The sequence below is a fragment of the Desmodus rotundus genome, chromosome 1, assembly GCF_022682495.2.
Source record: "Desmodus rotundus isolate HL8 chromosome 1, HLdesRot8A.1, whole genome shotgun sequence".
Taxonomy (NCBI): Eukaryota; Metazoa; Chordata; class Mammalia; order Chiroptera; family Phyllostomidae; genus Desmodus; species Desmodus rotundus.
Window position 1 is genome coordinate 24643423 of NC_071387.1, and position 17118 is coordinate 24660540.

Sequence of the window (17118 nt, forward strand, 5' to 3'; positions counted from 1 at the left end):
GTATTTACATTTTCCCATTATGGGAATAGAATCAGATGTAAGAATTTCAGTTTCTGATCTGAGAGTAGGCCCTATGCACAGGCAATCAGCAGGGCCAGATGACTGATGAGAATAACTCCCCTTTCATGGAAGACCTTCTCCTCCAGAATCAAAAGAGAAGGGTGTTAACAAAACCAACATTCAATTAAAAAGTGTTCATCAGAGCAAAGGGAGGGCCATTTACCCACAATGCCACAATGGGCCATTTTTTTAAATGTCACCTCTTATTTGAACTATCTGGAAGTAATTTCTCATCAAGTCTTCCTTCAGCCACTCAGTTTAGTAATCCATATTTGCTTTTTGTACAGTTATAAATCATCAGCCCCAAATTTAGTTGGAATTATTGAAAAGTGCCTCAATAGCAGTGCAAATATGGAAATATTCCTTCCGTGTGTTAATGTTCCTGGGAGCTGGCATCCAGTCAGCTACAATCCGGTTGAGGCCAAGGTACAATGTCTGAACACCTTACTTCAATCTACAAAAATCTCTGAATTGATATTTCAACTCCAGAGCTTCCTGTGAAACTGACTAGGGCAGCACTATGCGTGAGTCAGGTCATACCTCCTCACAAAACCCAATTTTTAAATATTCAGGGAAAGCACACTGGACTGGGTTATCAAAAGACAACCAAGGCTGGCATCGGCTCAGTAATTACCTTATCCTCCAGAACAAAAGCATTTAGTCTCTTGGAGCTTCAGCGTCATCATTGAAAGATGGAATAATTCCTACCTCACAAAAAATTGTGAGGATGAAATGAGAGCATGCCGGCCGGGCTCACAGTAAATATTTGTTAGAATACGAATATGCTAGCAAGAATAGTAATAGACCACAGGAGAGTTTTTCCAGCATGTTCAGTGACCTCTTGGCCATTTTTCTTTATAATGCTTTTTTTTTTTAATCTATTTCCTCTGGCATTTCCTTGACCGGTAAGGTTATATACTGGAAAAGAATATTGCAGTAGGAAAGAAAAGACTTAGCTTTCAATCCAAGCTCTGAGCCTGTAATGTGGAATAACATTTTCTGGGTTGAAATGACCTTAACTACACAAGGCAGAATGGCTATTTAATTTAAGGTAGCTTCAAGTTATTTTTTCAACTTTTTCCATACAAACTTCCATCATGAATCAAGCTTGAACCTCTCTAGTTCTCCCTGTCCCCACAAAACAGCATCCCTTTCAAGGAGCATTACATTTTCCAGTCACAGCTCAGCCATGAGAATTTAGTAAAAGTTCAGAGAGATCTCTGGGAATGTTGTAATGCAAACTTCATCCTAAATTGCTTCCATCGGCAAATTGATCTTTCTCTTCCTCAATATTACAATCAGGCACTGGGAACTGATTGGATTTAATTTACTACATGCCTCAGATGACTTTCCAGCTCACCAGCTAGGCTGTTAGGTTTGCCTTCAAGTCAGTAAGCCTTGGGGTCCCTCTCGTTCTCAGCCTGGAACTTGGGTATCTTACAAACATCATTTACCTTGATTGCCTCAGTCAGTGACCTTTTCCTTTAACTCACTAGAGCTTCTGGGATATTTTCTTTTTATCCTCCGCAATAAAATATCTTTCACAATCAAGATCTGAGAGGGGGGCGGGGATAGTGGGGAGAGGGGTCTACAGGAGCTACTATAAAGGACACAAGGACAAAATCAAGGGGGAGGGTAAAGGTGGGGGAGAGAGGTGGGATTGGCTGGGGTGGGGTGGAGGGATGGGGAGAAAATGCAGACAATTGTAGCTAAATAAAAATAAAAATTTTTTTTTTTAAAGATAAATAATCCAATAAAAAAACTGGGGAAAAAAAAAAGATCTCAGAGTCTCAGATAAGAAACCAGTTAAGGTGCCTTAGGCCATTTTTCTGTACCTTGAAAAGATATTATTGCCAAAATATATTGTTGTCTTTCAACAGAATTACCTGATCGCATGCATGTCTTGGTGCCTCTGTTTACGGCAGCGTCCTAGATTTAATACAATAGGTACACACTGGTAGTCTGCGCACCAGTCCAGACTGCTCTGGAGAACACGCTTGCACCTTCAACTGACACCCAAAATGTATAAAATGCTGTCCTTTAATTATGAGGCCAATATTTTACTTTCAGTAATTATTTCACAGAGGAATCTCTCTAATTCAGTTAAGAGACAACTTAGTAAGGAGACAGTAATCTCTAAGGCTTTTGAATTATAGGTTGGATCCTGGTTCTGTGGGTTCTAGAAAGACCCCATAGGGGAACCTATGTGAACCACGTACCAGTGTTAAATTTCTCATTTCTGAGAAGCCTTGAATGCATGATGTGTATTTTAAGAGAAAAAATATCCAAGACAGCAGTAGAACTACCACTTGAGGAACAGGCACCTAAGACTATAATGAGTCATAGTTTCTGCTACAGAGTTTTTTCAGCCGCTCCTTGGAGGCAACACTGTTGGTAGCTAAGGAAGCTTTTTACAAATGCCTGAGTGCTCAGCGAGACTGGGGCTCCCTTGAAGTAGCTGAGCGGGGAGCACTGATTAGGACAACCCTGGTGCCTTGGACTGTAGCAATAGGGCTCTTCATCATGGCCCACGTGGATGGAAGACGTACTATGTGGGTGGTAAGTGATGTCCAACAGACAGTGGACACAGATCACCGAGACTGTACAGTCGTGCGGGTGGACCTGACCGTTGCTGGGGTTCAGCCTGAGGCCCACTGTAGCCTCTGCACTGCTAGGCAAAGGTCACGTCTTTAGGAGACAATGCAAAACGCAGGAGAGGATCTTGTGTTAATGCAAACCAAAGTAGAGCAACTTGAAACAGGATAATTATTGAGTTTTTTGTTTGTGTGTGTGTATGTGTGTGTTCGTCCTTGTCGGATAGAAGTGAGTTTCCATTCCAGCACCAATGTTCAACATTCTAGGCCTTGCTTTCCTTGTCAATAAATTAGACAATGTGTGTCTATAAGGTCAGTGTAGGGATTCGGTTCAAGGGCATTTGTAAAGTACTTCCTATATAATAGGTCCTCAATAAATGACAGCTGTCACTACCAGTAGGCTGATGGCGAGAATGGTGATACTGATTTTAAGCAAATACTTATCAAAGAGTTTGGCACATAGTAAGAAATCAGTATTTTCCTTCTCTTCTCATTTTGAAGTTATTTCATGTCAAATATTAACGTGTAGTCTACCTATAGCTTTCATCCCTGAAGCCCCAAGGAAAAGTACTGTGTTTTTCTCTCAAGAATTACAAAAAAGAAATCTCTCTGAAAAATACTCTTATTGTGTTTTGTGCTAAGAGGTGGGAAAATAATGGCCTTTGGAGTCAGAATACCTGAATTTTTCCCCTTTCACTATTCTCCTGCTATTAATAAGCATCTGTGTTAGAGTCATTTTCTCTCGTTAAGAGAATATTAATTGCACTGAAGCTCCTAAATCTTACCCCACCCAAACTACAATGAGAGTAGATCCACTTTGGGAATATTTATAGTGTATAGGTGTACTGTCTCATGTAATGCTTCCAATGTTATTAAGTGATTCTCACTGTCGTTCTCATTTTACAGGTGAGAAAAATTTGGCTGATAAAGATAAAACTGGACCAAGGTCAGGAAGCTACCAGGCAGCAGAGCTGGGATTTAAGCTTCCGTGACTCTGACGCTTGTGCTCCTATTCACTCTGCCGTTCGTCTCCTCATCAAACACGGGAACTCTAAGAAAGCTTATGTTCTTAGTGAACTATAAAGTTATAAAAACCGAGTGAACCAAATGCCAACTTGTTCATTAAAATAGGAAACGCACACAATATAAAAATGATAAATCAGTTGACTTTTTTTACAACCTCAGTGTACCGTGAGAAAACTAAACTCATCAATCTTCTTCCCGGCTAATCTTTTCAACATTAATACTTTCCTAAAGTAAATTAAAAACTGGGAATTAATTTAATGAGTTTTTCTTCCTAATGACATAAGCCCCATATCATTGTAGATCCCAAAGCAAATTGCCACTTAAGTTATCACATGGGGTGGCTGCAGCCCTCTATGGAGCACAGAGTTAAAAATTTAATAATTAGGATTTCTCATTGAAGTGGGCACTTTTATTCTCAAAAAAAAAAATTCTGTGTGTTAACGTAGCCAGCGGCTTCATTTCCTTCGTAATTTAAAGGATGTTCGTTTCTTGTTGTGTTGTCTGCTTCACAAAACACATGATGTGGGCCGATATAAAATACAGCTTGTATATGTTTTTAAATTATATGTCATAATTTTCAATGAGCCATGGACAAGAGGTACATTGGGTTCGTGTGATTTACAAAAAATGTCAGTCAAATTGGCAGCTAGTTCACCCTCTTGCTGTCCTTGAGGCAGGGCGTGGATTGCTGAATTCCACACTGTCATTAGTGATGTCAGTCAGAAAAGGAATCAGTCACTCGTTTTTAACTGAAAGAGTGAAAAAGTGAATTACCTCTGATTTGTCAAATCATTTCACAGAATAATGATACCATTCATTAATCATATTAGCCATGCAAAGTGACCAGAATTCCCACCATAACACTGATGGGCATGTCATTATATTTGAGGAAGAGGAAGATTAAATTAAAAGATTTGGATATTCAAGTGTATATAGTCCTTGAAAGCTATGAAGTAACTTGAAGTACTATCTTTCCAGTCAATCTACAGTGTTTTGTTTTAATACTCATACTGGACAAGATGAGTTTAATAAGGGGATGCCAGGGCAGATTAAAAAATTGAGTTGTCTTTATGCTAAAGGATGAGTCATTTACAAAGTGGGTAAGATAGGTGGAACTATGATGGTGAGGGATCTTGAAACACATGCGCAATGGTTGAGGAAACTGGATTTATTTAGCCTCAACAAAATTCAGCGGAGGACATGCTGGACGCTTTCATTTATTTGAAACTGTCAAACGGATGTGGACTGATAAACAACACAAAGGGAAATGGTAGAAGACGTGAAGAGATATTTCTCTCAGCAAAGGAAGAGACTTTGTAAAGGTTTGAGCTGTGCATGTCTAACCGGGCACCACTGACGATGCACAAGCATAGGCTGAGGTTCTGAATAGCGCAGGGGAAACGTGTGGTGCACAGGGAGAAAAGCAGGTAGACGGCCAGTAATGTTTCTTTTAGTCCTAAACGCTGTTCTAGAGAATCAGAAGACACAGACAAGAAATTACCCAAGAATAATTTTAAGAGAAAACGACAGAAATTAACAAGTACAAAACAGAAAAATTCAAAGTGACTGTGAAGCGCTGCTACAGGTTGGGTTCCTCCAGAAGCGGACCCCAAGTCCAAGTTCAGTTTGCTGAATGCTCATGAGGGAGCCCCCTGAGGGACAATCTCTGTGGCAGGCAGGAAAAGGAAATAGCGTGAAGTCAATAGTGAGAAGTCAAGCCTGCAGGCAGGACTGGCCACGGCTCCAGCCTACTACAAAAGTTATTCTGGAGCTAGAATATCCCTTTAAGAGTCGTCCAGAGTTGATGGGGTCAAGATGGCCAGGCCTTCATTTACTTTCATTAGTCATTCATTAGATGCGAACTACCCAGGATGAGATGCAACCTTGGGCAATGTGACTCCCTGCAGCTGAGGTAGACCCTGAAACAGCTGGCAGGGGGCAGGGGTTCAGTCAGCAGCACTCCCAACAACTGGGGCTGAAAGTCCGCCACTGCAGGGAGATCTGGGTGACAGCGTGTCCATGAAGTCCACCCCATTGTACAAATGAAAGCTGCTTGTTCACTTACAATGTGTGAGCCACTTCTCCAGAATCCGAGTGGACTTCTTGAATGAGCCTCACAGAGCAGGAAGCTGACTCACTGCAGCTGGGCTCAGAGCCACAGCTGATACTCCCTGTCTTGCTCCATTAGCAGACAGCACTCTCTCATTCTAGATGTAGCAATATTAGTAGCAATATTAGCTCGGTGGACAATGCTGAGTGAAAATCCACACTATTTGGCGCAAGTATAGACCCCTTTGAACTATGTGCCTGTTGTGTTGGGGAGGGGGGTGAGCCAGAATCTTTAAGGAGAAGTCTGGGATGGAGGGGTCTTGGTACCAGGTGTATCTCATTCTGGGATTCCCTGTGCAGCCCGCCCCATCTCGCCCTGTATCTCCAGAAATCCTGCAAGGTCCGGCTTCCCAGCAGCAGCAACTTGGGCTGGATTGGGCCCTTTTCTGAGCCTCCTCTGAGCCCATCCTCTCTCTGCCCCATCATCGGGACAAGTGCTTACTGCCCCCCACCCCACCCCCTCAGGCACATAGCATGCCTGGTGGACTACTGTTTGCCTTCCTGGAAAGACCCACACTCCGCTCCACCCCCCACCAGGCCCTGGCCCTTGGCTGCCACTCATGGTACGCAAAAGAGGAGGACACTTCCTGATGGAGGGGCTTGAGTGCAGGAGCCAGCTCCCCCACCACAGGGTGGGCTGGGTCAAAGACACAGCAAAGCACCCAGGCCGTTGTTCAGTTGTTCAGGAGAGGCTCGAGGAGCAGGTGGTCTCCTGGGACACATTCAGACACCTCGCATCTGCGGAGAGGAAAAGCTGCACCCTGTCTCTGTGCTGCTGCGGCCTTTGACCTCACCTGCGGTAAGTCTGGCGTCATGAGCCTGCGTGGGTATCCTGGAGCCCTGGGCGTCCTGCAAGGTGAGTGATTCCTGGTACTTTCACGGGCAGTGCTCTCCCCGGACCAGATGGCAGATGTTCAGTGCCAGGTCCCGCACTCCTGGCTGGGCCCCTGGGCCCCGGGGCCACTGCTGGGTCAGGGAAAGCTTGTTGTGGGGAATTCGCTTTGACATGGTCTCCTGAGATTGACCAGATGTGGCCATGGGCAGGAGGGAGAGGCTCCGTGTAACAGTGGTGGTTACGTGGGGACCTTGGGCTAGCTGATAAGGGACTTGTGCTTGATTCTTGAGGAAATGTTTTTATCTGAAAATGGCTTGCTGCTGGGCCCACCTGGTCTGTGTGGTCCCTTTACACCCCATGGTTAGGTGTTCTGTCGCTACAAGGCCTCAGTGGTACACCTGGAGTTGTTTTTCAGAGGATATGGAAGTCTCTGATGCAGGCGTCATAGCCTTGCCCTTGGGTCTGTGTTGTAAATATCCCTTGGTGTGGGGGGCTTGTCATAAGCTCCACATGGCATCTTTTCCCACAGCTGGTCATACCACAGGGTCTCTGCCTGGCCATGTGTTCCAAGTGACAAAGCTGATCCAGTGCAACCGGACCTCGCTACAGAGCTTTTCCTGTGTTGGGGTCCCACTCAGAGCTCCCATGTCAGTCGGTGTATGGGGCGACAGTATTCCCAGTTGTTGGATATGCTGCTGTCAGAATCTGATGTCTATCAGTCATTGTGCTTCTTTGTATTGGGAGGTGCAAGATGCAATAATTCATCTTTCACTTGGTACGGGGTGTCCTGGAATGCCCGTGACCACTAAGCCACTAAAATCTTACTTGGGTGGCACATCCTTGAGTTGTCACCGGGCTTGTCTCCCATCTTCCAGAGCACATGGATCTGAAAAGGTCCCTAACGTGCTGGCCACTTCCTGCTCGTCTAGCCCAGTTACCATGATGTCACAGATACAGTGGACTGACGTGGTCGGTAATTTGCAAGATGTTTAGATTGTCCAGGCCTCTTCATATCACATCACGGAGATGACTAGCACGGTCCTGGAGCTACATGCTAAATCGGCGATTTTCAGCCAGCGTGCCACAAGAAATTTTAAAACATGCGATACCTATTTAGTCAGGGGTACTGACCTCTTTCTCCTTAAATTGTCAAATAAAAAAATGACAACAGCCAACACAACAATAGCCAACCAGTGTGAATGAATCAAAATTATACCTATTTTTTTTGTCATATTGGCAAACAAATATATTTTTGGTGTGCCACAGAACTTTACTAATTAGTCCATGTGTGCATAAGACGAAACAGGTTGAGAGTTGCAGCTCTAAATATATATTATACTGTTGCCCATTATCTGAATTCAAATGATTTCTCAGTGATGGGAAGACCACATTTGATAAATCAATGGCTATATGCCATGTACACAGAGCTGTTTTAATTTGCTCAAGCAAAGAATTTCTGCCTGGGATTGTAGCTGTAAATGAGGACCACTCCCTGGTTGTGAGTTTGCCCTACTCTAGTGCCATTTTGTAGGCTTCATCTGTTTTTTGCAAGGAGCAGGCTGGTGACCTAAGTGGAGAAATGACTGGAGCCGCCAACCCCGCCTTCTGTAGATTGTTGCGAGTGGGATATGGGATACGGTATTATTTTTGATTTGTCCTATTGGAAGGGAGTTTTGCAGCATCTGAAGCTTCCACTTAGAATTTCGCACTACAAGTTTTTACCCTACAATCCAAGGTTCCCATGGAGGTATTGTACCATTGCTAGGGGATCTACTACATTTGGGACCCTAAAAATGACCACTAGGTGGGTTCGTGTACCCAGTGTACCTTTGTGAACCACTTTTCGTTATGCCCTAGCCTCCCTACTTCCCCACTTTAACAGATCATGACCCATGATACCTCTAGGTACCAATGTAACTCACACTCTTTACCCATCATTCCATAAAACATTTGGCTATTAACCTTTTCCTAGGGCACAAATAGGGCATGTGGTTGGGCCTCCTCTGTTCATCCATTCTGAAAATTTCTGTCTTTTCGTTGGTGGTTTACACCATTTTCATTTCATGTAATTATTAATACATTTAAATTTGGCCTACCATTTTTTTTGTTTTCTCTTCATCTTTCTGTTCTTCACTTTTCTGTTTCTTCTTGCCAAATTTATTATGGATTATTTGAATATGTTCTAGAATTCAATTTTCATCAATCTGTGTGGCTTTTGGATTTTGTGGCCTAATAATAATAAATAATTAGGTGTTATTAGTAATTGCTATGGAAACTAATATTTACCTACTTTCCGGCCAATCTTTAAGTTAACTGATTTTTATGTCATATCCATTTTGCAAGTGAGCTATTTAAGTGATTTTTCAAAAATTCCATTGTTATATTTTTCAGTTCTAAAATTTCTGTTTTTTTCTTTTTAATGGCTTCTACTTTGCTGAGAACAGATTTTTCCCATTCATTTCAAGAATATTTGTCCTTCATGGAGTATAGTTATAATTTCTGTTTTAAACCTTTTGATAGTTCTAGCCTCTGGGTCATATCGGGGTTAGCATCTGTGAATTTTCTAGCGCCTGTTTTACTGAGATTGTACTGGTACTTTATGTATCAAGTACTTTTCAACTGTATCCAGGACTTTTTGAATATTATGTTGTTAGACTGTTACATTCTTCAGAGAATGCTGACACTTTGTTTGAGCAGCAACCTACCTCATTAAGTTCAGAAGCAAGTCTTAACCTTTGGTGGGCTTATAGCTTCGATGTCAGTTTAGTTTTCCAAGGTTATGTATGCAGTGCTATTTGTGCTAGTCGGGGACTCACCAGTGACTTAAAACTCATGTGTGACAGCACCCTTCGGGTCAGTTCCATGCTTGTGCAATTCAGAGGGTAAGCCTGGGACCTTGGACACAGGTTTAGGGATCTCTTACTATAGATCCCTCCCCTCTGTGATTTCCCCCACACTCTCTGTCTTTAGAACATCCTCTTTTGCTGATCCCTGGCCATTACACTGGTCTTCATGTCCGGTGCTGTCATACACTTCCTATAACTAGGTCTACCTAAGCAGCCAAGTGATGAGAGCAAAAAGAGAGAAAAATAACCTGAATTGTCCCCACACTGTCTTTGGACCACAGGGCTTCTTTTCTGAGTCCTTCTAGTCGGAAAGGACTTTCTCTCATAGTGTTAGGTTCCTGAGCAGCCGCTACTGCTGTCCTTGCCAGGCAGTGCAGCTCTGCATGCCTCGCGCTTGCACAGGACTGGACTGCTGACTTTCATCAAACCAGGAACTCCCTCTACTACTGTTCTACAGGGCCCCTTTCCCCCATCCTCTGGGCAGAAAAGGGTCTTGCGATTTTTCTGTCCCTAACTACAGATTGAGGATGCCCTAAAACCTTTGGTGCGCCGTGGCTGGTGTGATTCAGTGGATTGAGTGCTGACCTGTGAACCAAGGGGTCGCCAGTTCGATTCCCAGTCAGGGCACATGCCTGGGTTGTGGGCCAGATCCCCCGGTGGGGGCGCATAAAAGGCAACCATGCATTGATGTTTTTCTTCCTCTTTCTCCCTCTCTTCCCCTCTCTAAAAAAGGGGAGGGAAAAAACCCTATGGTGGGAATCACAGAAGAAAAACAAAACAGAAGATGCAAGTCTGTACTGGTTATTATTCAGGTTTTTATTTCCCTCCCACATCTGCTATTGTATTACTTTCCAGAGTTCTCAGCTAGCACCTGTATGTATTTTGCCCAAGGTTTTTAGTTATAATAAGTGAGAGAGATAGGGTAGAATGTGTTTATTCCATCTTACTTGGAATTCAAACCCCAAAAATTGGAGTGTAAGAAATTATTGTGAATCTCATAAAAGAATGTTAAGTATTAGGTAAATTAGTCATGGCATTTAAGAAACTTAAAAAAAAAAACCCACTAGGAAACATAGTATCAGGTTGGCCAAAAAAGTTCATTTAGTTTTTTCCATATGTATGATGGCTCTAGTAGTGCTTAGTTGTCTTTAACTTCATTCAAAACAATTTTGTTAGACTGTATTGTGACAGCTGTCCTATCATTGTGCATTAAAAATACTTATCATAACTGGTGAAATTTTGTGCAGCCATTTTAATGTTGAAGATACAAGAAGATATGCAACATTTTGGCATGTTATCCTTTATTATCTCAAGAAAAGTAAAAATGCACTGAAGTGCAAAAAAAATATTTGTGCATCCCTGGCTGGTGTGAAAATATAGAGAAATTTTCTGTGCTCCGACATGCAGTGTTCTTTCATGTTTTCATGCTTTATGCACACTCTTCCTCCTCCTCTGGACTGGCGTTGCCTTTTGCTTCCAGCAAGGGTTTGTTCCCTTCTGCTCTTACATAGTAGTCAGAGCCTTCATGCGTTTACCTGTTTTACAAATAAACCACTTGTGGTTTGGTTACAGAAAGCATAATGAATCTCCCGCAAAAACATCTGCAATAAATAGGTTACATTATATTTGACATTCTTTCAGGACTTTAGAAATTAAAAATTAGCCCTGGCCAGGCAGCTCAGTTGGTTAGAATATTGTCCTGATATGCCAAGGTTGCCAGCTCGATCCCTGGTCAGGGCACATATAAGAATCAGCCAAGGAATGCATAAATACGTGGCACAACACATCAATGTTTCTCTCTAAATCAATTTAAAAAAAAATCAAAATTAGACCCAAAATGGGAGAGCTAATCCAGCTAGTTTTCCTTAGATCTAAAATAAGTGTTCTGAAGCTGTCACCATTCAGGGAGGTGGAGAAACTTCACACAGCGGAACATCAATGAGAAACATTAGTAGGAATGCTGTGGGAGGAACATTGCCCCTGTCGGAGAACAGCAATCCTCTGACGCAAGGGTAGCTCCAATATGCCACAGTACAGTCTTTTTCAAATCGCGGTTGGCGGAACTCTGGGGAGGAATCAGGATATTCTCAGGAGTCTGTCATGTCTTCCCAATGTTTTCCTTTATTGAAATTGTTTTTATTTTTATTGATTTTTAGAGAGAGAGGAAGGCAGGGAGGGAGAGGGAGTGGCAGAGAAACATACCAATCTGTTGTTGCATTTATGCATTCATCGGGCGCTGCTTGTACGGGCCCGCGCCAGGGATCTAACCGGCAACCTTGGCGGATGACACTCCACAACCAACTGAGCACCTGGACGGGGCCTCCGTATTTTAAATTCCATGCTTTTATTTTATCTGGGGCTCATTTCAACAAGTTGCTTCTTAAGCCCTGCATGGTCATTTCACTGCTAGCCTTTATGCTAGCATGTAACGATCTCTTTTGCATGAAGTGCACCTATTTTAATGCAATGTGCCATGAAATTAAAGGGCTGTTCTTAGTACGCACCCGCTGTGTTCCTAGTAGATGAAGGCCAAATGGTATTGCGCCGCACTGTGCAGTCGGGGAGTGAGTGGTGTGGTGAGGAAGGAGGGCAGTGAGTCACTGCGTGCTTCACGCGAACCTGCCTTGCATCACACGTCACAGTCTCAGTTCACACAATTGCATTTCACCCGCTACCGGCATAATTAGATAGATGTTAATCAGGTAAGTATTGTTCCGTGGTTGGTTGTACTTAGTTTGTATTTTCTGTTTTATAGTTTTATGAGAATGTAAGGCAAAAGAAGTCCATTTCGAAGTTTATGTTCATACATATTAAATTGTGTGGAAAGTATATTGTGTGGAGAGCATGTGTCCTTTAACTAGTTTATATATTATTAAACAATGTTTTGGAAACAACTGAGGTTGAAAGATTGGGGACCTGGAAATTAGACATATTCAAATTCTGTTGCGCCTTAACTGAGGAAGTAGATTAGATTCTCTGAGCCTATGTTTTCTCATCGATGAGAATAATGGCAACTTCGTTGTTAAAATCAGGAAATGGATAAAACTGCTGTCAGTGCATGCTTTGTTCTCTTCCTTTCTTTTCTCTATCTTCAATCCGCATTTTGCCATCTGGATTTTTCAACAGAACCTTCCAGTAGCAAGGGACACAGATTAGCAGCACAGTGCACTCCTGGTTCATTTAGCCCTGATGGAAATTATGTGAGAGGATGTGGAAGATTTACAGTGTTGGAATTATTTATAAAAGCAAATTACTCATGTTCTTTCTGGTCCCCCAAAGCAGAGGTAATCAGGATGTGTTTAACACCTGCTTCCTTATACTAAGCTGGAGGAAATTTTAGGAATATTTTTCAGATTTGCTTTTTCAAATTAACATCTGCTTTGAATTTTTAGTCCTAAGGAATTAGCAATGAAGCAAACTTCTATACCTCAATTACTTAGGGATTTAAATATTTATTGTTTTGAATTATAGCTTACTTTAATATTACTTTGTACTAGTTTTAGGTGTAGAGCAGAGTGGTTAGACAATCATATAATTTAGTTTCCCACTGGTATTTCCGGTCCCCACCTGGCACCATACATAGTTGTCCTAGTGTCATCGACTGTATTCCCTGTGCTGTCCTGACCTCCCTGTGACTATTCTTTAACCGCCAATCGGTACTTCAGTCCCTCCACCTCTGTCACCCAGTCCCCCAACGCTTCTCCCCTCGGGCAACCACCACCAGTCCGGTCTCTGTGTCTGAGCCAGTTTCAACTTTGTTCTTTTGTTCTTCAGATTCCACACACAGGTGAAATTACATGGTATTTGTCTTTCTTTTAGTTCACTGAGCATGACTCTCTAGGCCCATGCACGTTGTCTTAAATGGTAAGATCTCTTTCTTTGTTACGGCCAAGTAGTATTCCCTTTAATATATGAACCACTTCTTTTCTACCCACTCACGTATGGACGGGCACTTGGGTTGCCTCTGTTATCTTGGCTATTGTAAAAAGTGCTGCAATGAACATAGGGGTGCATATATTTTTTTCACATTAGTGTTTTGGGTTTCTTCAGGTAAATGCCCAGAAGTGGGATCACTGGGTCATGAGGCAGTTCCATTTTTTATTTTTTAAGGAAACTCCACACTGATTCCCATAGTAGCTGTACCAGTCTGCATTCCCATCAACAGTGCAAGATTCCCTTTTTTCTCCACATTCTTGCAACCCTTGTTTATTGATTTATTGATGATAGCCATTTTGACAGGTGTGAAGTGATGTCTCATTGTGGTTTTAATTTGCATTTCTTTGACAATTAGTGGCATACAGCATAAAAAACATACCTAGAAATAAGTTTAACCAAGGTGGTAAGAGACCTGTACTCAGAAAGTTACACGATACTGAAGAAAGAAATTGATGATATAAGTGGAAGCCTACTGTGTTCATGAATAGGAGGAATTAACATCATTGAAATGTCCATACTACCCCAAAGGCAATTTGTAGATTGAACACACTTCCTATCAAAATACCAATGGCAGGTTTCACAGAACTAGAACAAATAATCCAAAAATTTTATGGAACCACAAAATAAGACCCATCAATCCTGAGATAGAACAAAGTTGAAGAAATCATGCTATCTGATATTAAACTAGACAAGGCTACAGTAATGAAAACAGCATGGTACTGGCATTAAAAGACATAAAGATCAATGGAACAGAACAGAGAGCCCCCCAAATAAACCCACATCTACGTCAATTAATATTTGACAATGGAGGCAAGAACATACAAGGGGGTAAAATCTTATCCTTGATTAAAGTCGAAAGATGTGAAATAAAAACCTTTCATGTTTGCAACACAAGCTTAGACAATTCATTTAATTTTCATGCCTACGAGAATAGGTATGAAGCATTAGAATACATAAAAGGACACTCAACTTAATTTTTAATTTTTGGGGGGGAAACTCTCCAGCATGAAATCTTTGGTCTTAAACTTTTACCGAGACTTTATTACAAGCATGGCTACAGGACAATATCGTACCAGTAACTTTTCAGAGTGAACTGGGTCAAACAGTCTCCTTCTGGTCAGTCTGCTAATCCACAGTGTGGTACATGAGCTAATACCACGGTCTATTCCACTTTAACTTTTATGATTCTGCTTATTAAGCAAATAATCTTTGAGATCGAGGCAGTTACTAGGCTATGGGCTCTGAAGAGCTGCACTCAGCAGTTTACGGCCTGTCAGAACTAAGACGTGTGTTCATTACTCCCATTGTGGAACACTTGGTGCCTTACAAAAGGGGTGGGAACAGAGGAGGAGCCACAGAAATGGTAACTTTTGAGTGGAACCCTGAAGGATGGGTACACTGCTGATGGGAACGGCAGAGTGACTGTTTCACATCGAGTGTGGAGACAAAGAAGAAAGCCGTGCTCAGGAGAGGCCACTGTTGCAGACTGGGTGGAATTTAGGTTTCATAAAGGCAGTTAGTTTAAGATAGGATGGAACTCCACAAAGTGGGCAGAGAGAGGGCGTAGAGAGCCAAACTGTTTAAACAGGTAGTAATATGCACAGGACCAACACACAGAATGGAGCAAGAATGAGCTTAGTTTAAGAGAACTTCAGAAAATGCTTAGTGACCTTCAAGTAACAAAGCTCATCTTATAAAACACATAAAGGACATGTGAAGCCTTAATCCATTGAAGATACCTCTAGTCCTTAACTGGAGGCAAGAAAAGGGACAGCTTATGCCTACCATTCTGTCATACATTTAGGGGTTATTCACTATACTATCTCACTAGGTTGGTATAACTATAAACTGCATCCTTGTTCTCTATAATGCATTAAAAATCGCTCTCCTTGCTCCCACCCACGCATGATTAAGGTCTAAGGAAGGCAGACTGTGAATGTTATCTCAGCTCCAGGCACAAACCCAGGAGTGTACCTAACTTGGTTAATATTGTAATGGCTAAGAGAATGGGCTCTTCAGCCAGCCCCAGAGTTTAAATCATGCCCAACCCCAATTCTCCATGGCTACGCCCTCGCTGTATAAATGGGCAAATTATTCCAGTTTCCCATCTAGAGTTAAGAATAAATGCGTAGTACAGTGGAACCTCAGTTCTCGAACTTACTTTGTTCCAGAAAACTTTGAGAAGGGATTTGTTCGAAAACCAAATGTCCTGTGTCGCCTGAGAGACACATGACTGATCATACAGGGATGGGCATGAAAGAGTTGTCAGGTAGAGACTTGAGACCCAAAGTTCGGTCAGACACCCGAGACAAACTGTTCGAGAACCAAGACATCCAAGAACCGAGGTCGAACCAAATTAGATAATGTACTATTCTTCCTTAACACTACAAAATGAGACAACAGTTTCTTAAAAGTGAGTTGCAGTGTGCAATTTCAAACTCATCAATGGAGTTCTCAAACCCTATTAAGATTAAAATCCACTGGTCTTGACTGTACTTACAATGGCTATTTTACCCATGCAGGATTTTGTAACATTTCACATTGGGCAATGGATAATACCACTCACTGAGCCACACAGATCTTTAAAATGTTAACATATTTTATAATACAATATTTAAAAATCCCATTAGTTAATATTACCACCTGTTTTATTAGAAAAGTATTGAGATGTCAAGTTCACAATGAAAACAAGTTTTCCAAAATTCTAATTTTCATTTTAAAGGTACAATTTTATTATATGCAACAAATATGTCAGGTTCCTATGACAGGCTCACCTTATTCATTTCTGAGAAATGTCTACCAAATACCACAGACTTAATAACCATATTTGTCTTAGTCGTATGCTCAAGTAAAAATGATATTCCATGAAAAAAAAGTAGTTACTTTAGACCCCAACGGAAATAACTGTGTCTCTGCAAAATACCCATCATGTTTTGGTATGCAGAAGTGCTTTATATATAATTCCCATTTTATCATTCCAATTATTAAAGATATATACTCAGCAGGTTGATGTAAAAAATGACTTTGACAGTTTCATTAGAGACGCGAGTGGAAGTGCCATTGAAAACGTTTCAGACGCTCGGCAGGGACAACTGCGGGCAGCGCTGCTGTGGCGCACTGTGGCGCGCTGCCTCGGCTCTGCACAGGAGGGGCCAGCGTTCGCCTTTCTGTGTGAACACCTCGCTGTCAGTACCATCTGCTGATACTACTTGAAAATGGCTTGTATTTCGTAGATGTTGTTAGAGTCAATTTGCTACTATTCTCATGATTTTTGTTTCAGGACTACAGTCTTTTCATTTTCTAATTTTATAATGTCTTCGTTAAGTTTTAGTATTAGAGCAACACTGGTCTCATAAAACAAGTTGGAAGTATTCCCTGCTAATTTGTCTTCTGAAAGACTTTGTGTTAAGACTGATGTTATTTTTTCCTTGACTGGTAAAATTTACAAATGAAACCGTATAAAACTGGGGTTTTCTTTGTGGGAAGATATTTAGTAATTTCAACTGCATTAATAGATATGAAGCTATTTAGTTTTTATATATCCTCGTGTCAGTTTTGGTGAGTTTTATTTTTCTAATAGTTTTTCCATGTTGTCTAAGTTGTTGAATTTATTGGCATAAAGTCATTAATTTTGTATCCTTTTAATTTAGCTAAGGATCCATAGTGGTAAGTCTTTTGCTCCTAATACTAGTGATTTATAATTTCTCTGGTT

At 41.6% G+C, this 17118-nt stretch overlaps 1 protein-coding gene across 1 annotated transcript in view; it reads right to left on the bottom strand.

The window, feature by feature from the left end:
* Nucleotides 1-10749: 10749 nt before the first annotated feature.
* SMC2 (structural maintenance of chromosomes 2) overlaps nucleotides 10750-17118 on the bottom strand; it is a 53233-nt gene continuing 46864 nt past the window's right edge. Inside the window, exon 25 of the mRNA XM_053922119.2 lies at nucleotides 10750-11005. Coding sequence (XP_053778094.1) covers nucleotides 10994-11005 — 12 coding nt within the window. The 3' untranslated portion in view covers nucleotides 10750-10993. The remainder of the gene's footprint in view (nucleotides 11006-17118) is intronic.